A 26,228-nucleotide genomic window follows, 5' to 3' on the forward strand; every position below is an offset into this window, starting at 1 on the left:
ACACTTTCCTTAGGAGATATTATTTCATTCAAATGTAGCTTACATAATTAGCTTTCAGAGCTCGACTAGACAGAGACAAACTAAAGAGAATACATAAAGTTAGACTACATAATATATATAATGCACTTTGTATTCGATGGGCTTTTACCACAAGGACATTTCTGGTGAAATTATTTCCAATCTCCTTTACAAAGCATAAAGGATGAGGTCAGGCATAGCAATAAGTGGAAGGATTTATCATAGCAAGGCCCCTCGTACATCAGAAAGGCAAAGTAATTGGGAAATGTGCCCCAATATTGTCCTGGTCTCGTACCTTCAGTCGAAGGAGATTCTTAGAGCAACAGCGCCATCTGCTGCAAGAACAGACAAACAACCACAGCAGACGGAACGAGTGGGAGGTCTGCTGACGCCTCAAAGTAAAAGTCACACAAAGTAAAGAGAGCCTTCAAAACACAGCACGGAAAAGAAGTATAGAAAAAATAAATATGACGCAGATCTACTGGACTCACTTTTAAAAAGTATTCAAGAGCGCTCTAACGTGGAGCTTCGCTGTGCTTGGAACTAATGTGGAGTGAAGTTAGAGATGCACCTTCTATATTTGTGACCAGTGTTAAGAACAAGCTGAAAGGTTGGACACAGTTGTTTTAATCTCATGATATTTAAACTCCAGTAAGACAAACTGAAATCTGTGGTAGACGAACATTTTTTGCTAAACATATTCAAGCACAGACCTAACAATACAACATGGGACACCTTTGAAAATGGCAAGAAAGGAAGGGCTTTGATACAAAACAAAAACAAAAAAAAGCGTCCTGACAACAATTTCCAGGGGCTGACAAAATTACCTCTAAATCTCTGAGCCAATGACAGCTCGCGGCTGACACCTCATTATGCCCATGTCAGAGGCGTCACGCGTTTACAATTAGCGCGGTGCATCATTTTCAGTCACATCCTCAAAAGTGGATTGTGTTTTGTGAGACACAGCAGACGTCTGTAGACCCCCACCGCCCCTACTGGGATGGACCGAGTGCGGCCCTTTGAGGCCGGTGGCTCTGTTTACCCGATAGATTTCATTAAATTAAGCTTACCTCTTCTGTGCCTGATCAAAGCCACGGCTAAGAGCCACGCCACCCTGCTTCCCCCCTGACCAGGACAAGCCGACTCCATCAAATAGGATTTTCATTGTTCCTCATTTTAGCCTTTTTTTGGGGGGGGGGCATCCCCTTTAGGTGCAGCGTTGCCCTGTTTGTCACGACCCAGCACCTTTAAGACCCCCACTGTCCCCTCTATTATCGCAATGAAGCTGTCAACCAAGCCAACAAAGCTACATCTCACAGATACACCTTTGGGATGCCCGTTTGATAAGTTGTCTTCCTGGATGAAATGGCCGGGTTGGCGGGGTCGACTCTGGCCCCGTCTGGAAAGGAGCAGGAATGAGGTCTCAAGCTGGCACACCGGTGGTAGGAAGACTTCAAACCACGGGTGAACGGGAGGATGAGAGAGCAGGTTAAGGGGGGGAAGACACCCGTGGGAGACCAGCAGGGGGTGGGTTTTGGGGGGGGAGATCGGGTAGTGAGGGAGTGGAAAGGCCTTGATATCCACGGAAAGCACAACAAAGCCGGAGCTTTTTACATTAAAAAGAAAAGGAGATTGCCTTTTTTCCACTCGACGCCTTTTCGAGCCGAGTGTCATGTCCTCCCCGGGCCTGCAGGAAGTGAGAGGCTGAGCTCGGCTGAAGCATTTGGCACATCTGAGGCACATCTGAGGGGGCATGAAGTTCTCGCCCTCTGAACACTTGCATCAGATTTACGGGAGACCAGATATACTAGACGTTGCCGTGTGAGGTGGGCGATCCCGGTTTTAAATGCACACTGATCCGACCGCACCGCACACAGGAGGTGTAAAAATGAAAATGACTCCGTTACACTGGGGGAGTCACAGCTACAAGCAGAGCAATATTCTTTTGTTCTTTATCCACTAGGACTCACTGCTACCTTCTGCTTGGATTTCAGTATCCTGGGCCTCGACACAGGCAGGAAAGAAGTCGGAATTTAGAAGTAATCATGTGACATTTTGTTTTGGAGGAAATTCTTACCTTTCCCTGGTTAAAGGAAAGAACACGAGCCCCGAATACAAATGCAAGGGACGTACAATTTGCACCAATATCAGCCTCAGCGGGAGTTAACTGCTTGACGATTAAGCATGGTAAGTGCGGGGAGAAGAAAAGTTAAAGATTAACCGTCGGCCAATTAAATGCCCGTGGCGAGGAAAGTAAACTGTGTTGGCACAGAGATCTCCTCCTGTGATCTCAGTCAGCACATCTCTGTGGTGTTCTCACAGATCACTAGCACAAGATAGCCCCGTCCAAACGGATCGTTTTCGCACGGCGACTTGTTTGTTCTGCGATGAGCAGATTTGGAAGGGAAATGTTGTGTATTCCTTATTAAATGTTGTGATGAACGATATGAGGCATCGAGCAGATGTTTGAGATTAGGATTAGGGTGAAAAATAAGCAGGTTCTAATTCAGATTAGTTTTGTTCGTTAGTGGTCGGTCCACGCATGGGCGGTGGGAGTGAAAGATATTAAAATGTTAAGATACGAGTGAGAATTATGTTTATTTTTACAAAAATGTTCAAAATATCCAGTTTTTCAATGATATTTCTGTTTAGCTTAGATGTGATTCTCACAATTTTCCTTTCATTTTGGAACAAAAAAAAGATTTTACACTTTACTTGAAAGGCAAGCGCCTTAAAATTAACTTTAATATGTTTTGTATTATCATTTCCTGAAATCCTTTCCCTCAAGCATCAGCTACCCAACAACAAATGATACAACAACGGAAAGCTACACCTTCAATTCCTTTCACGGTTTTTAGAAAAGTTTTGTTACTTTTTACAAACAAACTTAATTGGAAGCACATTAACAGCACCGTTAAATGCTGCAACAATCAGAGATCCGCCTTCAGCGTGTGTCTTTCCAACACATTCTGAGGTTGTGGATCTTTTTCACGTCACATTCGATTGGTGGAAGGACTGATCTGCTCTCGAGCTCAAGGACGGTTGCATTTACACTACGGGTTTATTATCGTGTTGTGAGCAACAGAAAACAATAACAGACAACAATAAAGATATCATTAAAGACACACATATATTAAAGACAAACAGTGAACTACAGCGACTTAGGATAATAGGAAGAGCTACAAAAAGTATAACGAACACCAGCAAGCATTGGAATTACATCAAATAATTACTCATTTCTTATCACACTATTGATTAAGTGAAACGCCTTGAGCCATGTTGGTATAGCCAACAGTGTGGACTAAAAGCAATGCACCTACAAGACCGGGCTGTTTATTACACTTTGACAGAGGCTGGATATCAAGTCAAGACACACTTTATGAATTACTAAACAAGGCCAGACTCTGCAGCAACAACACAAACACACACACAACCTGTTCTCAATAGGCACCGCTTGCAAGTTCAAATAGGAACTCGGAATTAACCTCGGTGGATGCACCGCTGAGCTTTGTGTGTGTGAGAGAGAGAGAGAGAGAGAGAGGGAGTTTGGTTGCGTGAGCAAACATTGGATGTGCATGTAAACCACAAGGGATTTGAAAAGGTGACAACATATAACTACAGTATGTCGTGTACATAAACAGGGTGTTTCCATACAGACGCACATTTTGAAAACCACACTTTAAAAAGACAATTTTGTGCTTTTTTTTCATTTGTAATATTGAAGCAACCCTTCAGAAAGATTTAAGAAGGCGTTTAAGTACTTACGAAGTCTTTCTCGAGCTTCTCTATCTCCTGCTTGTAGCTCTTCAGTCGGCTGTTGTACATGGCTCGGCTCTGGATGGGGATCTCACGCGCCTCCAGGTCCATCTGCTCCAGCTGAAAACAAGCAGTTTATTCAGATCATTTAACAAAATAACATCTTGGCTAACATTTACATTTACAACTTGGGATATAATGCATCACAAAAGGTCTAGAGCTCATTCTGATCCAATTTACATTATAATGTTACGGTGCAAGCTGGTGAAATGTGCACTTTTAACTATATTTTGTATCGAGTTATAGAGCTTCTTCTAGGCCTCCCGATGCTCCAAAGATCATTCTCTTACCATCAATACATTTCTGTTAATGTCGCATTCCTACGACAAGAATCTGCTCAAGATAGAAATTGTGTCAACTCTGGAAACATGAAACTTTCTGAAACGTGCAACTTCAGCGGCATTAACTTTAATATGCTCCGTGTTGATTGTAACGACAAAAATGCCTCCCGCTGGCATCACTCAGCCGTGATAAAAGTTGCGAGGGAGGAAGGCTGTTCCGTAAATAAATACACACAATCAAATACATACGAGCGCCGCTTCATTGCGGCGACGTGCACGGGCCCAACGATGTCACCGTGAATGTAGTAAGCGTACATTTGACGCGCGGCTAGACAGGTCTCTCTGAGGCGGATTTGGAGGAAACTAATCACCGTGACATAACAAGACAACTGCGACAACAATTTGTCTCTGTCAGGTGACTTTGCTCATTCTTAAACAGCAACATGAAGACTCCCACCTCAAGATAATGGCTTGAAATGTGTCATAGGGGTGTCACTTAAAAGCAGATTACTGGAAAGTAATCATGTGAGGAGGAAGCCTCCTTTCCGCCATGTGAAGTGTGTGTGTGTGTGTCGGCATGTCATGTCACCACCAGGATAATACAGGTGCCGTTGTCTGGTGCCAGGGAAAATTGTCCCCTCCCTCATTCCACAAATTCATTATTTAGGAAATGGGAAGAGGAGAAAATTACTGATCAAAGACATACCAACTCTCTGACTTCTTCAAGCTGTTTGTCGACATTTAGAACCAGCTGCGTCTTCTCCTCTGAAAGAGAGAAAAAACAGCAACATATTGATCAGCCGACAGAAGAACAGCGCTTCATGACAACAACCTAACTCCCCCGCAACGTGGGGGGAAGAGAGGAGAAAGACTGGGAGGAAAAACAACACACGAGGACACATTTGAAGATATATTTACACATTCTCTCTGCACGACGAGCCAACATTTGATGTCTCTTAGTTATTGGCGTCTATGAGGCCTTTGTTGGTTTCCGTTGAGGAGCAGTGAGACACCTCGTGCCAACTCAAAGGGAAGGGAGGTGTCAGCTTTGCTCACTTGCCAGAAGTATGAGTCCCACTCAGAATGACTAACGCACCGTTCTGCACCTCACCCCGTGGCTGCTCTTCCACATCACCCATTGAAACTCATTACGACTTGCAAAGAGCTCCAAAGACGCCCGTGAACCACACAGCGCATCCCCGTCGTTATTTAAGGCGGCAACACGACCACTTCATTTGTGCACGTAGAAGAACTGGTCTTTGTTCTGAAATTAGAGCTTTGCCATGAGAGTGAACCCACAGGGAAATGTGGAAGTGTGGTCCGGTAGTTCAGCGATCGAGCATTAAATGTTTGAGAGAAGCATCGTGAACACAACATATCTTAATGGAGTCAAAAATTTAAATAATTAGGTATAGTCGGATTAATTACCAAGTCATCGTTAAAGCTATATATATCAAGAAAATATATTAAATGTTTCAATTGTTTGAATTATATGGAAAGACATTTTTCACAGCAGATGTTGATTTGTAGCAGGAAGAGTACAGATGTTACTAATAACTGTTACCAGAAAGTTATGACTGTCTGCGCATGTCCCAAATTCATACTATATAATAATTCTATACACAACAAGCTAATCAGCATATTAAACTGGGTTAGGAGTTGGTGAACAGAAATCTATTAAAAACACAGAAATGGATTAAATACATATAACAATGGACGTCAGTCAAACTGCAACGCTGGAATGTTTTCACTGCTGGTGAAATCTTACAAAGATAAAACAAACTGTCCGTTTTAAGATTTTGAACTCGATCCAGCATAGTGTCCATCAGCACACACAGCACACACACACACACACAGACCATATTTACTGTGGTTTAAGTGTACTTCACTGTGTGAAAACCTGCTTAGGCTTACTGCACTATTGAATTCAAGTATTTATTTTAAATCAACTCCCTTTCAGATGTGTTGTATATACTTCGTCAGAGCAGATCACAAGGCTATTTATTAGTTGTTGGACTGCAAAACAATCTTAAAGCCAAAGATTTTCATTTCTCAGGCACCACGGGCCAACGTCAACTTTTGCCGGTCCTCAAATTCATTTTTAAAACCCGTGTCCAACCTCGCAGCCGACACAGTAAACAGCCAGAGGCTGAGAGGGGAGAAGGAGCTCTCCGGCTCTAACTCTGGAGAGCTGTGAAATATATATGGATATTTACAGATGAGAAGTTTTGTACACAGAAGTAAGGCAAACAAAGAAGAAGTAGGGCTTGGCAAATAAATCATTTTAAATTCTATTTGAGTTGCAATGATTGACAGGAAATCTCTTTCCATAGAGACTCAAAAGGTGAAAAAATGACATTGATGTTTCATGGAACAAGGCCTAACATTTCATTGTATTCGTATTCAAATAGTCCTGAATGAACCTTAGGTTTTGGGGGGATGGTAAGTTACAAATAAATATATAAACATTCATTTGATTGTTACATAAATGGAGACAGTCAAGGGCATTCTTTCCACACATCCTGTACTATTATCAGCAATTGTGCACATGTGAAATGGAGAGATACAACAACAGTATTGACAAAGGCCCTTTGTCTGGAGTTATATTAATGTATTAAATGGAGGGCTGTCAAACCAAGGGGGGAAAAAAAAATTCAGCCACTTCAGGAAGAAGAGGGAATTAAGGAAGGAAAGAAGAAACCCCTTAATGAGAAGGAAGGGAATTTAAATCACACTGTAAACTATTCTGTTGGTGGCAGAAGACGTTGAACAACTACTTGTGGTTCTAATGCGTTTCCTGGCTTTGTGCATATTCATATGGGCTTTACTCCGACACAGTCAACAGATGGCGAGAGGACGCAATGTGGAATTACACTGTGGAATGGGCCGCCATGAAGCTTCAAAAGATGCCAATTTCCAAACCAGAAATATTCAGTTGGGCCAGGTTTTGTGTGAGGCAGGGCTCTTTGAAAAACCAATGAGCAAGTCGGAGATAACTCTTCCAGGTAAGGGATGGATTGGAGTGTTTAGCAGTCAAAACTGAAAGAAACCTACATGCAGTAGTCAGTTGTGTACAATACAATTTAGACAAAAAAATGCAAACTTATTTTACCCCCACTACCAACTGTGATTGATAAGGCAGTGCTTAAGCAGTATTTGTGATCTGTGTAAATAGGGACAGGTCTTCACAAGAACAAGAAAGCTACAGTGCACAACAGTGTGATACCGGCACAATAGCTGCTCAGAGATAATGTACGTTTTTGGCCCAATAGATGCAGCGGGGGGGGGGGGAAGAGTTACGTGTTTGAATGTGAAAATATCGGGTAAAAATATGCCATGACAGCATGATGAATGTCCAACAATGGAAGCTAATCAATAAAGCTTCAGGACAATAGGAACAACGTTTAGAAGATATAACAGGCTCAGTAAAACAGGTGCATCAGCTCCACTTTGAGAGACACATTTTAATTGGGGAAAGGAATTCTGTGCAGTCTGTATTACTGTATCCTGCAATTACTATACTACAATCAACTGTCCGTCTGCAACACTCTTTAATTATCATTTGTGACCTAAATATGAAAACAATATTAGATAGATGAACAAGAAACAATCTATATAATAAAAGAAAACATTCTGTGTGGGACTCATCACAGATTGTTGCTCTGCTGTATGCAATATCCTATTATTTGTCTTAAAAGGTGTCAATAAAAGCTACTACACAAGATATTGGTTGCGACTACCGGAAAACATAAGATTGTATTTGCCACTAAGCACAGTGTTACACTTTTTCATTTTGTCTAAATCCATTAAAGACAAGCCAAGCCATCAAGCCAACCCTCGACACGTGATTCATCCTCTTACATAAGCGGTTCACCTTAGTGCGATACATCTTTTACACGAAGACAATACGGTAAATGGATGAACTAACACAAGTACAGCAGGCTACACCAGCCACCGTTAGCTAGCCTTCTCAGCTGAAGAATGCCAGCTAACTGATAGCTAGCTCCAGCTCAGCCTCTCCAGCTAATTGATTTAAGTTGTTACTGCCTCACCTCCACTTAGTTTGGGGATTCTGCCAATTTTGTTCGTTACTTCTGCTGTAATGGTTCCAAAGTCCTGCTCGTAGGCTTCAAAGTCTGAAGACATATTGACGTTTAGGGTTTAAAACAGGTGGCTTTATTGGGTTAGCTCAGGATAATAACAACAAGTCCCGAATGGAGTCTCTTCCTTGAGTCACAGTATAACGTGCTCGACAAGGAACATGACTTTATGTTTATTTTTCCGACACGGAAAATGAATCAGCAAGCCAGTGAATAGAAAATGTCAGTTGGGCTTTCTTTTGCTGAACGTGAAGAAATAGTGCTAGATTATTTTTGTGAATTATTTGATGGTTGAGTGACAATTATCTTAGATTTTAAAAATGTCCACAAGGGGTTGAGGGTAATATTTTCTGAGACTCCATGAGAAAGGTTCCTCTCTGTACACAGTCGAAATTGAAGAAAACATCAAGGAAGTGGACAGGTTGGTAATTTAAAGTGACAGTTTTTCTCTCCCTCCATACAACATGTGAATATACGTGTACCACTAAACAATCGACATATCTTTAAAATGCCTTATCGTCCGTGTTTCCATGTTGCACATTGTGGCAGTAATCCAGCCGTCAGTCTTGTCAAACTGGCTAACAAGCTAGCTAGCTAGCTAGCTACTGTTAGCCATGGTGCAAAACCGAATATTTTTGTTTTATATTTTTTAGCAAAGTGGTGTCATTGTAACGCATGCATATAACTAACGCTGCAATGCGATGCTTTTTCAAATGCGAATTAGCTAGCTTGGTAATATAAGTTAATTAGTTTGGTGGGTAAATGCTATGGCTGTGCACCTAGTGAGAGTTAATGAAGAAATACACCCCGAGCTGCTTTAGTGTATCATGTGCTCCCGTTTAGTTGGCTTTAATTAGCTAATACGCTACTTGTTAAAGCTATCGTTAGTTATCTCCGAAAGTTACTGATCGATAACATCTCAATATGACAGTAAAGTTTTAACAATCAGCGTAGCGTTACTATTAAAATATTGCAGTAAGAGTGGGAGAAATATAGCATCCGTTCTTCCTCTCATTCATGTCAATGAGATTAAAGTATATCTGAATACTGTTCAACATCTCCAAAATGTTCAATCAAAACCTCTCTTAACGTTATAAAACCTCCATGAAAGTATGATTTATAGCAGCCCTGTTATATTTGACTGCATTAGTTTAGGTGTGTGCTTAATAAACCGACAACTTGGTGTGTATAGACTAATGTTAAGCAAACTTGGTCACTTGATAGATAACGTTAGATTGAGCGATCGATCATGGATGTTTTAAAATGTCTCTCTCTTTCTGTTAGATGGGGAATTTGAGTCCGTCACAAGGCTAGTGTGCTCTGAAGATTGGCAGGAGAGGATGCTGCTCTTTGCCAGGGCAAGAACCAATGGGACACGGAGAGCCCCAGTGACCCAAGACCAGGCCAGCTGCTGGGTACTCAGAAGACGAGCAAAAATATGTGCATCATCTGCACCGCTGACTTTGCAAAATAGCTGAGGGGAAGAAAAAAAAAAGTAACTCGTCGATACATTTCAGGAACTCAACCAAAATACTACAACTTACCTTGTGGCTTGAAAGATGAATTTCCTGTCAACTTTAGTGACATTTCAGAACCTCCATGAGGTTCGAAGATTGTGCCACTGGGGTCCGATCATAGCCCTGTCTGTCATTGCGATATGCTCCACGATGGCAATTCTGGACTCCATTATCTGGTACTGGCCGCTAGACACTACAGGAGGTAGCATCAACTTCATCATGCTTCTCAACTGGACTGTCCTCATCCTCTACAACTACTTCAATGCTGTGTTTGTTGGACCTGGATACATTCCTCTTGGCTGGAAACCAGTAAGGCTTCTCAATAAGGATAAAGGCTTATGACATGTTTGTTCTTGTAGATAGCATAAAGAACAGGTTGGAACCATGTCCGCAACATAAGCATAGAGTGAAACCATTAATCATGGAAAAGATGTTACATCAAGAAATTTTACTTATTTGTTTATCCCGAAACAGGAGACTCAACAGGATGCCCAGTACCTACAGTACTGCAGAGTTTGCCAAGGGTACAAGGCCCCCAGGTCCCACCATTGTCGCAAGTGTAACAGGTAGGTGCATTTATTACGAAAGTAAGATTATGTTGTCTCTCATCTGTGTGAGATGGACTTAAAGAAGATAAAAGCGCACAGGGACAGCACTAATTTAGCTAGAAAATAACTGCCGCACCAAACTGGAGCTGGCTTGTGCACGTACGTGGCTCGTCCATGATTTTTCTGCCCATGCAGTGTGAAATCTCTGTTCAGCACTTCACAGGCTGCACAAAGACGCATCACATAATCTACTTTGTGATCTATGTGATGTTACATAGATAAATCAAATTATTTTTTTTGAAAGAACCTGTCACTCTTTGTCCTCCCAAACAACCAGTCAATTCCCCCGACACTCCTCCTCTGCCTCCCCTCTCCCAGGTGCGTGATGAAGATGGACCACCATTGCCCCTGGATCAACAACTGCTGCGGCCACCAGAACCACGCCTACTTCACCAGCTTCTTGCTGCTGGCTCCACTGGGCTGCTCACACGGTGCCATCATCTTCATCATGACCATGTACACGCAGCTATACGAGAGGGTCAGTAGTCTCCCTACGCCACCACACCATGCTTCTTGACGGCCTATTACCACCGCAGCGTTTATCATTGATACCGACACATGACAAGCTGTTTTCTTTTTCCTCCCTGCAGATATCATTTGGGTGGAGCACGGTGAAGATTGATATGAGCGCTGTGCGTCAATTCCAGCCCCTCATGCCGTTCAGTGTGCCCGCCTTTGCTGCCACACTGTTTGCCTTAGGCTTGGCACTGGGCACCACTATTGCCGTTGGCATGCTTTTCTTCATACAGGTACGTTTTTTTTCATTGGTGTTTACGATTCACACAAGCTGTTGGATATTTAACGTTGGCATTTCAGCATTAGCTATTCAAAGCCAAGCATTTATTATATTGAAATAGTCTGTCCTTTTCAGATCAAAGTCATCCTCCGAAATAAGACCTCGATCGAGTCCTGGATCGAGGAAAAGGTCAGGATGTCTCTTTTGATTTCAGTGTAAATTTGTGATGGATGACTTTTTGAATTTTGTATTGTTTGATCTGCAAAAGATAAGCTAGGGATTTATAATTAACATGTTTTGAACACAAAATGTCACTTTTATGACTAATCCACACACGTTCCAGGATCATCTGTCGCACAATGTAGCGGACTAATTACAGAAACTTGACACCAGCCCGCCCACACAATCCCATTGACACATACGCACACAACCGTTCCCTGTGTCTCCCACTAGGCCAAAGACAGAATACAGCACTACCAAACAGGGGAGGACTTCACCTTCCCTTACGACCTCGGCACCCGCTGGCTGAACTTCAAGCAAGTGTTCACGTGGTCAGGGACGGCCAAGGGTGATGGCATCGAATGGCCAGTCCATCCCAAGTGTCACCAGCACACCTTAACTGTAGGTTCAGTTTGTCGTTGAGTCGGGTTATGCATTCAATGCTGTTTTTTGATTTTTCTGATGCTGTTCTTGTTCGCATGTTTGATGATAAATTATCTTTAACTTGTAGAATGTTTTAAAAGCAGTTTAGGCAGTTGGTATTGTAAGTCCTGCTCTTGACACTTTTCCTGTTGCAATGTAAAGTACATTGTCGAACAATAGGGACGTTGATTGTCTTGTTCCTCTTTAAACAGATTGAGCAACTGAAGCAGAAAGCTGATAAGCGAGTGAGAAGTGTAAGTACCTGTCAGATGTGTCTTGTGACATCAATGTGGTGTTGATTTAATACATTAGTCTTCATGCCACAAAGGCTACTGGCTGTACTTAAAAAAAAAAAAAAAAAAACACTAATATGGAATACAGATTGTCCGAAATGCTGTCAGACGTTTGAATGCATTAAGATGAAAGACCACGACTTTATAAACACACACCTGTGTCTCGTCTGAGTTCAGGTTGTGGTCAGAGCAGTAGAATAACCAGATTTGTTGTATGCCTCGGCTAGCAGGTCCAGTACCGGGCAGTGGAGGACTATAACGGAGCGTGCTGCCCTCTGAGCAAAGGTCTCCAAACCTTTTTCAGAACCCCCTGCACCGAGGAGCCCAGGATCCCCCTCAACAGGGGGGACACCATCCTGGCCACTCGTGGCACCAAGTGAGTTCATTCAGGCTGAACAGAAACTACGACCATCATGGTTGTTTGTCTAGAACAGAGATTTTCAAAGTGGGAGGCCGGCCTCCCCAGGTGGGAATAGAAATGAAAAAAATTGTAATTAATATATTAGTTATCAATAGAAGATCATATTAAATAGGCTAAATGTGTGTTTTCTCATTAATTTGGTTAACCAGAAACTGTTTTGGGGAATTTTACTGTTTTTTCCACTTTCCCAGAGTCAGAAACTAATACATCTCGTAGAAAAGACCCTCTTTATGCATTGGTTGTAGTCTGAAGTTAATGTACCAGCCTTGTTTTTGTCTGTTAGAATTCTCCTAATTAATGTTTTTCTTTCTCTCTAGATGGTGGATGTATGGAGACAAAGTTTTGAATGAGGGGCATATAAGCGGTGAGATGTGGTTTGAATTCATTTCTTTTTTTTATTCATCGAAACAAGTGTGTAACGGATCCTTTCTTTCCGTTTTTTTGGCTTTCAGGGGGAGAGCGTGTAAGAGGATGGTTTCCAAGGCGTTGTGTGGAGAAGTGCCATTATGACACAGCTGCCAGCGATAGCACCAGCGATAAGAAAGCAAACTAACATACTTGGCTTTATGTAGAGCAGGGGAGTTAAACTGAACAATGGGTGTTCTGTCCGTGTTCATAAACGCACATCCACTGAAGATATCATGCCTGGAGCTGCAGGCTCATCATCAAGAATTTCATACTTTGATTCAAACTTCTCACACTTCAATACCAACTTGAATTTTTTAATGACAACATAGTTCACCGAGTCTTACCGAGCACCTCGCTGTCAATTAATGTCCTGAAGAGGACTCCAGAGTTCATGAGAGGGACTGGTCCCATGGCTTCAGTTTGACTCCTCTGACCAACAGTGAAACCCAGCAAGAGTCTTAATTTCCAAGAATTGCCACCAGGCTTTAATGTGACTTCATTGTAATTACATGACTTTTTACTTGAATCTGTCGTTTTTACTTGTGTTGTGGTCTGTTTTTTGCTAATTATGCAATGCCTCTGCCCAGCTAACCCCGGGACGTCTTCATGCAGCTCTTTCTACAGTATGGAGATAACACTTAATTTCTTTTTATTATTTTTGTAAAAATTGTTGGCCTCAAACTATGAATTGAAAATTAAAAAAATATTCCGCAAGAGTCGCTGTTTGCCTCTATCCTTGTGATTACTATAAATTGTTTTAATGCGTATTAAAGTGCCTCAGGCTTAATTTAAAACATTAACTTGGCATTTATTTATTTGTTAGTGTTCCACATGAGTTCAGGATTCTTATGCATTTATTTTATTAATTCTAACGTCATTCCATGGTTTTACATTTTCATCCCCTATTTTGCTTCCACTGACCACATGTAATCAGAAAGTGCTCTTAAATTAACCTTAACCCTAAACTCCTGAATACACAATTACGTGTTTTTAATCTCTATTTAGTTTTTTTGGAAAATTCCACCTGTCTGATGTCAGGCAAGTCAATCATGTTTGATTCCAGTTGATGTGGTGATTGCTGCTAACTTAAGTATGCGTACTACATAAACAAAAGTATGCACTAGGAGGATTTGCCATAGCATGTAAGGTAGAACTTGTTACTAAACCTTTGCATAATATAACTTTGATTCCTCTACATGTGAAATACACTTAAAGTGCACAGCCTGAGGACCTCAAACAGGAATTTGAAGTTTCTCGGAAACCTAAGGCATTGCTTTGGAACAACCGGTCTGAATGTTGTCTTGTCTTAACAGGTTTGTACTTAGTTTGTAAAAGGAAATAAGTTGGAAAGAAACGTGTGTGAGTGTGTATGACATTAAAAACAAATACACTTTCGTCACCAGACTATTAGTTGTTTATATATTACATTTTTTTTTCTGTATGGACCAGTCTACTGTTAATGCACTAACAATTGTGAGAGCTGCGGGAGAAATTTAGCAAAATACTTGTTTCCGATACCTCCCCGGTAGCAGTTTAAATGACTACATGTCCCAGACTCCCCAGCTTTCGCCCTAAACCAATCCATAAAACATCACGTGATAATCCAAGCCAGTACATTCGTGCGTGACTTTCACCAGTGGGTCTGTTTACAGCTGTGTGAGGTGGACTCGACAAGACAGCTCCTCGTTGAAGAGTATCAGGAAGAGAGATTTATTCAGCAGATGTTGGGACATGTTATAGTGTAACACATCGCTTTAAGTCCGTTCTCCACACTTCCGCACAGGTAAACTCACGCTACGCTGCCAGATTGTCACTTCTGAACGAACCTGCTCAGTATGAAGGAATGTTGTTTGTAATTACACACAAAACCGCTCCGGTATCTCATCTTACGCCTGATAACGATGCACATCTTTCTCAATGTGTATCCCGCAAGATCACTTTGCCAAACAATATTTTTAGTGCATTTTTTTTAACAGGCAATGTGATGGTCGCGCTATGTGGCTAGCTAGCTACGACTTTGAACGGTGGTCCGGTTTATGGTCAGTTCGTTTCCTCGTTTGCAGAATGAGGCGTAGAGAGAATAACGAGCAGTTGTTTTATTTACTTAGCTAATCAGCATGCGACTACTTCTGGAACTGTATGGTGTTTTGAAGCTACTTAACTTCTGTAGAAATGATAAGTGTCATTGCAGAATGGCTGCACACTGTTGCCTCAGGGTTAAACAGGCTGGAATGTGAACCTGTTGACTCGTTACAGTGTAATGAATGAGTTGCGACATCAGCGGGAGGTTTTAAATAAGAGAGCTCTTCGAAAGGCTAGTAAATCATTCCATTCACAGACACTGCAAGAATGTATCACCACCAAACCAAATATCCCGTGCACCACTTCCCACTGCAGATATCAACAATGTAACAATAAAAGAGCCACCTCGCCTTTACAGCCTTTATATTCCTTTTGGCCCTGTGACAACACATCCCAGATTGATGTAGCTAGCATAGCAAGCATTCTTTTAAATCACAGCCTCGTCTGCTACCGTTTTTTTTGACTTGTCTTGCACTTTCCATCCCTTCCAGAGTTCACCCACTCTACAACAGTGACCCAGCAGATACTGTGACGACTGCGCTTCCCTGTGATACCAGCCAGGAACATGTCCATGTTCAGCACGGGCATCCTTGTGCTGACGTCTCCTCTCCACACCCTCCCCTTGCGCATCGCTCCCGTGCTCAGCTCAGCCGCTCAGCTTGTGGAGCGCACGCTGTACGTCCACCTCCACCCCGGGCTGAACCTGGGGAGTGGGAGCCAGCCCCGACCGGTTTTCCTCCCACCGGCAGTGGACCTGTCCACGCTCATTTCCCGCCTTTACAGCAATGCAGCTGACGTGTGCGGGCACCTGGATGTCCGTGTTTTGCTGACCAATGTCCGCACTCAGTCAGCTTCCTGCAGCGGGACCGCGATCCCAAACTGCCCCTTCCCCACGCCACAATCTCTGTCTCACTCCCCGGAGGTGGTGCTGACAGACTTTCCTCTGCAGGACCCGGGTCAGTCCCACCAGGTCATGCAGTGTCTGCAGAGGTACACGGGCCACTGCTACGTCTGCAGCCCCAGCCTGCCCTCCGTGCTGCTTCACCCACAGCTAGTGAGGCTGCAGGAGAACCGGGAGGGGCTGAAAGAGCCCGGAGAAGAGGCAGAACCCATGCAGACCTACAGTGACGTGGTGGTAGGGGGGACGTTCGACCGGCTCCATGGGGCCCACAAGACGCTGCTCAACATCTCATGCCTGCTAGCCAATAGAAGGTTAATTATTTGTGTGTGTGACCATGCAATGCTGAAAAGTAAGTCGTTAATTTTCAGTAATTCTATTTCAGGAATGCGTATTCATGATGAGAAGGCACCCCCTCCCCCCCCCCCCCCCCCTAACATCCTTTTCTTCCCGGCTTTAGAGAAAGTGCTGAAGGAGCTGGTGGAGCCCTACTCGCTGCGGGTCCAGAGACTACAGGAGTTCCTGCAAGACATCAAACCCTCACTGCAGGTGGAGATCATGCCCCTCGAAGACCCCTATGGAGTTGCTGTGGTTGACCCCTTGCTGCAGTGCATTGTGGTCAGCGAGGAGACTAGAAGGGGAGGCGAGGCTGTCAACAAGAAACGCATTGAGAACGTGAGTCAGGAAATCGCAGATACGCGTTGCCGCCTTTTCCAGCTTTTGAATACATACAAAATTGTACACTGGAAAAGTAACAAAAATAATTATACTGTGTTATTTGTGTTTTGTCATTATCTACAGCTGATTTAAATGCAGCATTGTCTTTATTACAACCGTAGTTTAATTAATTAAGGTTTTCTTGGGCAGGATTCTTTACCAGCATATTAAATTGTGTGTCACCGATGGCCCTTTAAACATGTGATGCTTATGTCCGTATCATTTTAACCCTCCTGCAGTTTTTTTTTCCCCCACTGCTTGTTTATGTGTATGTGTTTGAATGTAGATCTGTCCTTTTATTTTTGTATATGTCAGGACATATCTAATGTTGCTTTCCACACAGCACAATTCATTACTTAACTGTTCTCATATCTCATGCCAGGTTCTATTCTGAGAGTCTTAAGAATTGCAGTGTAAAGAAAGCACAGGCGGTAGTTGTAGTGCACATTTTAATCCTGGGACAGCAGTGGAACTTGTTTTTCCAGATATAGGAGGCACTAGCCCGGATATGAGCAAATATTTGATGTTTTGTGTCCTCTGCTTCCTAAATCAGGGCCTTCCTCCTCTCATCCTCCACGAGATCCAGTTGCTTAAAGATGCCCACCACACTGAGACAGAGGAGGAGAAGATCAGCTCCTCCAGTCTACGCTCTCGACTGCTGGGCACCCTCCTTACCCCGCCCAAAGTAGGTCATTTAAAAAACAAAAAAAGGATACTAACAACGGTATCGTGGTGGCAAAACAACGAAAATAATGCATATAATTGAAATAAAACATTCTTTCTTTCCAAATGTAAAGCTCATTAAAAGGGTTGCCATTTAATTTCATTCAATTAAAGTTTTCAATGAAGTGTACGCCTGTGACGAAGAAGAAAACATCTCATTCAATTTGAATTCGATTATACGTTAAAAATATATATAACTTCATCAGTCCTTTTCATTCCTGTTGAAATTAAATTAAATTCCTTTTCAGATGTTTAAAAAAAATCGCTCTGCACAGCCTCCAGCCACCAAAAAGTAATTGCCAAATCATGCTCTGACTTGCATTCGATTTTTGTTTCCACCCACTGAAGCAAACCATGGAACCCGTTTTTTCTCGCAGCCTTTGAGCAGATGAGGGAAAGTGTTTTCACACAGAAAGTGACGCGGAGCATTTTGTAGCAGGCACACAGATCCGTCTTGAGAAACCTCTTAATGTTTAACCGTTCTAATGGGAGCCGTCTCATTCGGGTAAAAAAAAAGTAACCGCATTTCTTTCCGGTACATGCCAAAGTACAATGTCTTTCTAGAAGTACAAAGTTCATAAGTTTTGCAGGTTTACTGGAAAGGAAGATGTGAAACAGATTGGGTCTGTGAAAAATCTGAAATGAACATTTGCGTGCGCTCTTTGTTTGTCCATGCTGATAGACTATTATTACTGTTATCAGAGAAACAATGAGCTCCTCTGCAGCGAGTATCTCTGAGCAGGCCTGACTTGTTTTAGGAGCTGTTTGCGTATCGTCCTATCATCACCTCCACCCATACATTCTTGACGCTCTCATGTTTAGTGCTGCAGTATTCGGGTGTGTACCCTGCGCCCATGTATCTCCTGTTTCCTCTGCACTAGCACACGTCCCACCTCGCTGCACTTCCGTACGTGATTGGCCTGACGGGAGGCAGCGGCAGCGGAAAGAGCTCCATCGCCAGGCAGCTGGAGGCTTTGGGCGCCGTCCGGATTGACTGTGACAAGCTGGGCCATGAGGTGTACCAGCCCGGCACTGCAGCCTATCGCAGAGTGCTTGAAGAATTCGGGTCAGGTGAGGAAACCTTTGTGTGCGGAGGACCGGTTTGGCTGTGGTTAGAGATGCGTCATCTATCTCCTTATGATATCTCACACTCTAAGTTTTCTCTTTGTCCCTTTTTAGATCTTCTGAACGAAGATAAAACCATCAACAGACGTGCTTTAGGAAGAAAGGTTTTTGGAAACCAGGTAATAAGACAAGTATTAATAGTGTTCCAGCGCATCACAACAAAGAATACACCACTGCGTACAGACAATTTACCAAAGGGGCTGTTTTTGTTCATGCAGGAGCGGTTAAAAGCCCTAACGGACATTGTATGGCCTGAGATTGCACTTCTGGTGGAGAACAGAATCAGCCAAGCCAGAGAGGAAGGTATGAACTTTTAAACGTATAAATCTTAGTACTTTAGAACTCAACATGTCCCTAGTATTTATGGGTATAGGCTGCTGGTGTTAAAGTGTTTTCTACCCTGTGTAGCAGTAAAGTTTTTGTGTTCATACACCTTTTCCTTTACTGATGCACAGATGATAACGAAACTGTGCTTTGTTTTTGGAAGAGATTTCAACGTGCATGTGATCTTTTTGCAGGTAAGCAGGTTTGCGTGTTGGATGCCGCCGTTCTTCAGGAGGCCGGCTGGACAGACATGGTCCACGAGGTCTGGGTCACGGTCATCCCCGAGGAGGAGGTAATATGCTTGTACTTGCAGTCCTCAGTGGAACAAGCATGGAGTCATGTAGCGATGCCACGGTGACGTGAGTTTTTGTAGGAAGTTGTGACATTTCTGGTGGTGACGGTGTGTGTGTGTGTGTGTGGCTATCACCACGCACTGCGGTCATCTATAGTTTGCTTTTTTGGAAGGTATCACTGGGTGGGTGCAAAAATGTGAAATTTGGGATTCTACACCTCGTTATCCTAACCCATCTGCCTCCCCTTGTTACCCCTCCCCCTCTCAGGCGGTGTTAAGGATATCGGAGCGAGACGGTTTGACCGCAGAAGATGCCCTGCGTCGTCTGCAGAGCCAGTGGTCCAATAGCAAGCAAGTAGCGCACGCCAACGTGGTGCTCAGCACGCTGTGGGAGCCCGAGGTCACTCAGAAACAGGTCAAACACTCAGCATGCCATTAGAATAGGGTCTACACATCTGCTCTACAGCAAATCATTTGATTGTTTAATACAAAAAAAAAAAATGTACTCCTGTAAAATAATTCTCCCACTGTCTTTTATTTTGAAGGTACTGAAAGCTTGGAACCTCCTTCAGGAGAGGATACAGCCGAGACAAGAGGGACATGTGTTGGTCTCTCCATCATCCCAGCTGTGAGCTGTGCATAGAGAACAAGCATGCGTCAGGCCACAGGGACATGTGCACACAAATGACTGATCCACATAAGGAACGGTGCCTTAGAAAGAAGTGAGCGCGATACAAAGCGCTCTCGCTTCTTTTACCAAGACTCGGTGCCTGGTTGAGTTCCCACAGGTTTTTAAAGTGGTTTAATTTTAAGATGCCGAGTTAAAAGAATGGATGGGTGAGGAAAAATAACTTCATAAATCATCCCAGACAAAAGGTGTTTTCATGCAAAGTTTTTCTAGGATTAGCATGTCTTTAAATAGTTACTCTTGCTTAAACGATATGCTCAACATTCATCTCAAGACCAAAACTCTCTGTGAAGTCTAATGTGGGTGGCTCGTCAGCTGACACTTTACAAGTTGTCCTATTTTCGTGTCCAAGTATAATTAGCACGAATGTACCTTTTGAAAGCAACTAATGGTCAGAGGAAAAGGAAGGTACCATATTGAAAGATTGCACTAGGTGCCACTGTTAAATAATATGAATTAATGTGTTCATCTTTACGGTTTTTTGGGGGGTTGGGAGAATGTTTTAACAAGTTGTCATCTTATGAGGAATTGTAAATTATCAAACAAGCTACTTTGTATTTAAGAAGTATGTGAATAGATTAGAATATTTTGTAATACGAGTAGTTGACACGTTCAGATACAATAGGCACTTAAAAAAGAAAATTGACACTGTACATTGACTAATAAAGGAGAATGGATAAAAAAAAAAATCAGATGTGAAAATAATTTTATATCCTTTAATCTATAAATTAAATGTTGAACTCTTGAATTGCAATACAAGAACGAGCCCACTTAAATATTCATATATACACACGCGCCTTTGTGCGTACCTGAAGAAGCCAAAAGGGACAACAAAGTGGAAACTTTCATGTAAAATCCTGCAATTAAATCAATGTTTAAATAATATACTGCTTAATTTATTCCTTCATATTACAAGGATTGTCCAATGAAGGGATATTTGGTCTTTGATTTCATATCATCTGGAAATCCAGGAGAATAGTTAAACAATTTGGAGTAACCTTAAATGAAATGTTGACAGTGTTCTCACCCATTTAATGTTTGTTTATAAGAAGTGATGCATGTTCCTTAATAAAATAATCCCAAATAGTACAGTACTTTATTTATGCTCGTCTTGGAAAAAAAAAATATATATATACACACCACTTTTAACCAATTTATTTATGAACAATATTTAAATGTGCAAAATGTACAATTTTCACACGACTTAGTGAGTGAACGGTGCTGAGCTCAGCCACAGTGGCATGATATCGCCGTGTTTCTGTGCAACAAAACTTTCCATGGTAGCTTAACATGCTAAGAAGACGACTTAAGTAAGTGAGTAAGGCAAGTGCACTATAGCTGGTGAAACAAAGGGCTTTGGGTATGCGTGTCCAAACTTTGTTATCCATCCACTTGATGGTAGAAGACGCCCCCTTTCTGCCTTGAAATTATGTGTAAGCAGCCCTTTAGTGTGGTGGTGAAGAACGGTCCATCCGTCCAAGCTTTGTCAAACCACTCCTAGCAACCTTCTCCGGAAGAGTCTCCATCCAAATGAAGAAAATCTTATATTGTTGCCTCCACTGGTTGTTTTATTCACACAATCACATCTCCACTTTCAGTTTGGCAGAGCACATGGCTTCCCCCAGCTTGTTGCTGGCCCTGCACACATAAACCCCAGAGTCAGAAGGCTCCAGATCAGCCAGAACCAGAGAGCAGAGCCCGTCTTCATGCTGCTCCATCGTCACTCTGACTGATCCAGACACCGGCTCGTCATTCTGAAGCCACTTCACCTCCGGCTGCGGGTAACCTGGGATTGAGACAATAAGACCTTATTTCAGAATCAGGAACATCACATAACATTATCTAATATAACATTACATTTCTATATGGTTTTCATGTCCGATAGCTGATCTCGATATATACAACAAACAAAGTGTTCAATATTCCCCCAGCCTATTAAAGTTGCTTTTCAAGATGTTTCGGATGAAGCCGTTTTAAATTGAGTTTGATATTTCAGTTCAGCCAGTTTAGATCTCATTCTACTGCAATCAGAGCTTTTCAGACCACGTTGTCTTTTCCGCTTCCCTTGTATAACGTGGTGAGGCATTATCTAATGAACAGCACAGTTCTGTCACTCTACCGTTGACGAGGCACGTAAGCCGAGCGGTTGCTCCTTTGGGGAGGGTGGCGTCCCTCGGGGTCCGCTGGAAGCGAGGTTCACTCTGAAGCTGCTTATCCAGAGACTGGATGGCCTCTTCTGCCTCTTGGCTCCAGCCTGGCTCTGGATGAGAGGGAGGATGATGATGAATAAAACAGAAACAAGGCTTTACAGATCACAAAAGGGTAAACTTGAAGTGACAATCGGAAACTGTGAGTCATCTGCCATATGCATGTAGCTCCAGGACATAGGAGGGCAGTGTGTTTGTGTGTCTTTTTATCGGCCTTACCCTCTGAGGAGCTGCCAGGAGAGTCTGGCCTGTTAGAGAGATTAGCCATCCGCTGTAGGGCCAAAACAGCCTTGCCAGTTTTCTGGAAGTTTATAAAAAAAAAAGGACAAATGGCACTGGATGACAAACTACACTAACCAAGCTTAAGGACTATACGGGACAAAGGATTGAAAGGTCATCACAGGGAAGCATTGATAAGAAAACTGTTCATTTGTCCAATGCAGGGCTAACGGCGTTCATTTTTCAGCATTACCTTCCACTTGCGCTTGGCCAGAAAGTGTTTCATCTTCCCCTTATTGAGGGACTTGGTGGGTCTGCGGTTCAGTGGTGTAAAAGAGACCATCCAGGGGTGGGCAAGGGCCTCGGCACATGACAATCTGCATCTAGAGGGAGAAGCAAAGGCTGTCAAATGCCGGCAGTGTCCTGAGCCGACTGTGGATTATCTGCATAAATAAACTCCTGGCTCTCCCCCGAACAATATTCAGAACTGGCCATGTGGTTTGCACATTTTTTGCAAATGTCACATGGAAGACTTTGCTCATACTCTTGTAGCTGCTTCTCATGAGTATTGAGCTTGAAACGGTCATTGTATCACAAAGTGGTACTCTAATCCGAGCAGCTTGTGAGCACATTTATCACATCGTGTAGGTCAGAATCACAAAAAGATGAAGGGAAAAGCAGACCGACCTCTGGTCTTTCTTCAGGAGGGAGCTGATACAGTCTTTAGCCTCATCAGAGATGTCTTCAAAACTCTCCTCGTCAAACTCAAACTGGGCAGCAGTCACGAGAGCTAAAGTCTCTGCATCGTTGTTCCCCTGGAAGGGTGATTCTCCACTGAGCCTAGGTCACAAAACAATTCAACAATGAAGAACACGTGTCATGTTTCTGCAGAGAAGAGATTGGTACCCATTCACAAATTATTTTTTTAATTGACCAGAGGATAAATTAACAGTCTTGAATTTGTTATTCCCTCAAATAAATTGCCCACTTTAAGAACTACAATACTAACGTTATGGAGAACTGTAGTAATAAAACACCACCAGGAGATGGCGCCAAATTTGAATTTGTAGAATGATTTAATTTAAACCACTATAACCATTGCTCGACTTACAAGATGAAGCAGATGACTCCGAGGCTCCACATGTCGGTTTCCAGGCCCACAGGCTCATAGTTGATCACCTCGGGGGCCACAAACTCCGGCGTGCCGTGCATCACCAGCAGAGGTTTGCCCTCCTCTGAAGAACATTCAGACAAGAGTAAGCAATTCAAAACGTCACCCCCGAATGTTTTGTGTTTTTCCCCCCCCGTTTATGGCTACAGTCATCTCTAAATAGACCACCCAGTCTGGAGATGCGGTTGCTGGAGCATCACCAAATTTACTGCCCGAATAGGCTTCACAGCTTTGCTGAGTCGAGGTAGTTGTTTGAAAGACTTAGTGCATTGTATATACATCTAGGAATTTAGAAACAACACTCCTTGATGTTATCTTTAGTTACTGGCATGAATTAAAATGAGTGACCCGGTGTTGTCAGGAAACCCACATTCAGGGGTTGGAAAATCACAACAACAAAAAAAACCACTATATTTAAACTTGATGCAGTTTTCTGCAGCCCAAAAAATATTTTTAGTGCATTTATGTGAACCATAGCAGGAAGCATTTTATTCTGCATGCTGGGTGCACAACTTTGAATGGCGCCTTATCGAGACCCTCGGATTTCCCTGGATTGTAACTTCTACTGGAATACACAAAGGAAGTGCCACTCATAAGAATACACACTGGGTGATTTATTCACCGTCCCTAGTGTGCAGCTGCAAACACAATTTATAAAAATAAACAAAATAGTAGAAAGAATACATCCTGTGTTCGAAAGAATTACCCTTGAAAAAAAGTAATTTTGGGAATTCCACTTCAAATTGACCACAGTAGGACTTAAGACACTTTGACACAGTTTCCACAGATCCAGCATACTCACCCAGTTCACTAGCCAAGCCAAAGTCGATGATCTTGATCCGCGTACCAGTCGTATCCACACAGACGATGTTCTCCGGTTTGAGGTCCAGGTGGACGATATTCTGCTTGTGAACGTACTGCATGCCCTCCAGGATCTGCTGCATGTAGCGGGCGCTGGTGGGCTCCGTGTGCTCGAAGTTGTCGTCCACGATGCGCGTAAAGAGCTCCCCGCCCGCAATACTGGGCAGACAAAAAAAAAAAACATCATTCAGGTCCATGCTTCAAAAACAACCCATAACTGCTGTAGTGAAAATATTTGATGCAGACCATCAATATGAAGGCATATAGTCTAAATCATACAAATTATTATTGTCACCGTGCGACATCAGCAGATGACACCAGATACACCATGATTCTACCAGATCAAAGTCACCTTTCCACTCCATTACTTACTACTCCATGACCATGACCATCTCGGCGCGCGTTTCATAGGCAGCCAGGCATTGGGACAGTTTCGGGTGGTGAAGGCTGTTCATTAGTTCGATCTCTTTGCGAGCTGCCGTTCTCTCCTTGGAGGTTCGGGCTCGGTAGAACTTCCCTGCAACCACTTGACCCGTGTCTTTGTGGGACATCCGGAACACCTGGCCAAACTTCCCACTGGAAATGTTCAATCCAAAACAAATATATTAAAAAAAAAAAAAAAAAAAAAGCCAGTTATCAATTTACTCATATGCAGCAAACATACATGAGAATCTGAAGTTAAAAGTTTGTTTGAAAAACAAAGACTCCATGCTTACACTCCCAGCTTCTCATGCACATTGTAGTGGTCCTTGGCCTTGTGTTTGGTGTCAATGGTCACCGTGACGTACGACTCGGACTCTTCCTTCTTTTTTTTTTCTAACACAAAATACACAGGTGAGAAATAAGCACATCCCTCCTCTTCTCAAACATTTCACAAACAGAAACATATCACTTACCTTTAGTCACCATTGTGACACACTCAGACTCCTGGCTTGGTTCGCTGACCCCTGCTGAGTTGTAGGCTCTGACACGGAAGCGGTACTGCCCATGAGGCTCCAGGCCTGAGAGGACGTGGTAGGATGTGTTTTTACATCGACTCGTTGCTTCAGTCCAGCTCTCGGGCCTGTCCTGGTCCTCTTGTCGGACCTCCACCTTGTAGCCCAGCACGGCTGTGCCTCCGTCGTAGCTGGGACCCGTCCAGGAGAGGACCAGGGACTCAGTGGACAGCTGGGAAATAACAGGTTGGGATGCTGGTGGGTCGGGCCGGTCTGAGGAAAAATTCAAGAACACATATATATTTTCTCATATACCAAGAGACGATGCAACGGGTGAGTCAAGTAGCATAATTTGATGCTTCTTGGAGCATTTTCCTTCCTTCCTGCCTGCATTAAAGAAACAACAAATTCCAGTGTTGCATCATCTCAAGTCACTGGAGAACTCTGATAGCTAAATAATGAACCGTAGACCAAAGTGAGTCTTACCAATGACACCGAGGGAGACGGTATGCTGGGCAGAGCCTTTCACATTTCGTACTACGACGGTGTACGAGCCGGTGTCCTCTGGACAGGCCTGAGAGATCTCCACGTCGCTTTGTGTCTCACTGCTCCGGACAGACATCCTCGGCCCTCCGACCACCACCTGAAGAGGAAGCAAGGTGGAAGTACATGCCAAGACATGAGCCTTCACTGGTGCAAAACTTCATAAGTGAGAATGTAATGCATCAAACAATGCCAACAACCACCGGGACCAGTATCCACCTTGTTCTTTTTGTAAATCCAGCAGCAGGCCACGGGGACAGAGCTGCTCCTGAACTCACAGTGCAGTCGGGCCTGCTCTCCTACCCGAACCTCCACCTGCTCTGGTGGGTCTACAAACTCCACCGGAGGTCCTGGGGAGATAGAGTTGGTTTAATTGACAACACATGACCGCATGCATGATGTGCGATACATTTCAAGCTTTCATGTTGCAGTGCCCTCTACTCACCTTTGCTGGGGACTTTTGTTTGCAGGTTGGTGTCTCTGTTAGCTGTGGGGACTGAAGAAGAAGGTGGATTTATAGGCGTGTGCCATTATACGCAGGTTTGAGAAGTGTCTAACCAATCACATGCGAGCAGTCATGTTTGGTTGCAGAAGCACTGCAAT

The 26,228-nt window shown here is 43.2% G+C and overlaps 4 protein-coding genes across 9 annotated transcripts in view; 2 read left to right on the plus strand and 2 right to left on the minus strand.

Annotated features, from left to right (window-relative positions):
* vti1a (vesicle transport through interaction with t-SNAREs 1A) overlaps positions 1-8,348 on the minus strand; it is a 105,243-nt gene extending 96,895 nt beyond the window's left edge. For all 3 annotated transcript variants that reach the window (XM_076093840.1, XM_076093842.1, XM_076093843.1), the window contains exons 1-3: positions 8,168-8,348; positions 4,822-4,880; positions 3,784-3,894 (exon numbers count right to left, since the gene is read on the minus strand). In XM_076093840.1, coding sequence (XP_075949955.1) covers positions 3,784-3,894; positions 4,822-4,880; positions 8,168-8,261 — 264 coding nt within the window. In that variant the 5' untranslated portion in view covers positions 8,262-8,348. The remainder of the gene's footprint in view (positions 1-3,783; positions 3,895-4,821; positions 4,881-8,167) is intronic.
* A 107-nt stretch (positions 8,349-8,455) lies between these two features.
* zdhhc6 (zDHHC palmitoyltransferase 6) lies at positions 8,456-13,556 on the plus strand. Of its 2 annotated transcripts, none has more exons than XM_076093839.1 (11): positions 8,456-8,636; positions 9,500-10,041; positions 10,207-10,298; positions 10,659-10,818; positions 10,931-11,089; positions 11,212-11,265; positions 11,530-11,697; positions 11,931-11,972; positions 12,242-12,387; positions 12,750-12,796; positions 12,885-13,556. In XM_076093839.1, exons 2-11 carry the CDS (start codon positions 9,775-9,777, stop codon positions 12,983-12,985), a joined length of 1,236 nt encoding a protein of 411 aa, XP_075949954.1. In that variant the 5' UTR covers positions 8,456-8,636; positions 9,500-9,774; the 3' UTR covers positions 12,986-13,556. The 2 variants fall into 2 exon arrangements, with proteins under 2 accessions (XP_075949954.1, XP_075949953.1); XM_076093838.1 differs by having other exon boundaries at positions 8,460-8,636; positions 12,239-12,387.
* Positions 13,557-14,446: 890 nt separating this feature from the next.
* Positions 14,447-20,776, plus strand: coasy (CoA synthase). 3 transcript variants are annotated; one of them, XM_076093845.1, is made up of 10 exons: positions 14,448-14,623; positions 15,414-16,172; positions 16,281-16,495; positions 17,091-17,222; positions 18,142-18,331; positions 18,440-18,504; positions 18,604-18,688; positions 18,904-19,001; positions 19,270-19,416; positions 19,547-20,776. In XM_076093845.1, the coding sequence occupies exons 2-10, from the start codon at positions 15,488-15,490 to the stop codon at positions 19,631-19,633; spliced, it is 1,704 nt and encodes a 567-aa protein (XP_075949960.1). In that variant the 5' UTR covers positions 14,448-14,623; positions 15,414-15,487; the 3' UTR covers positions 19,634-20,776. The 3 variants fall into 3 exon arrangements, with proteins under 3 accessions (XP_075949959.1, XP_075949961.1, XP_075949960.1); XM_076093844.1 differs by having other exon boundaries at positions 14,447-14,623; positions 15,414-16,495; XM_076093846.1 differs by lacking the exon at positions 19,547-20,776 and having other exon boundaries at positions 14,447-14,623; positions 15,414-16,495; positions 18,904-19,068; positions 19,270-19,410.
* Positions 18,861-25,704, minus strand: LOC142951926 (myosin light chain kinase, smooth muscle-like). The gene is made up of 11 exons (XM_076093847.1): positions 25,569-25,704; positions 25,044-25,355; positions 24,864-24,963; positions 24,520-24,723; positions 24,089-24,306; positions 23,227-23,350; positions 22,803-22,955; positions 22,369-22,498; positions 22,116-22,197; positions 21,809-21,949; positions 18,861-21,475 (listed from the first exon to the last, which is right to left on the minus strand). Exons 1-11 carry the CDS (start codon positions 25,702-25,704, stop codon positions 21,270-21,272), a joined length of 1,806 nt encoding a protein of 601 aa, XP_075949962.1. The 3' UTR covers positions 18,861-21,269.
* Between the last annotated feature and the right edge of the window lie 524 nt (positions 25,705-26,228).

This window comes from Anarhichas minor, unplaced genomic scaffold (genome assembly GCF_050575085.1).
Source record: "Anarhichas minor isolate MPS153535 unplaced genomic scaffold, ASM5057508v1 ptg000017l, whole genome shotgun sequence".
In the NCBI taxonomy this organism is placed as follows: Eukaryota; Metazoa; Chordata; class Actinopteri; order Perciformes; family Anarhichadidae; genus Anarhichas; species Anarhichas minor.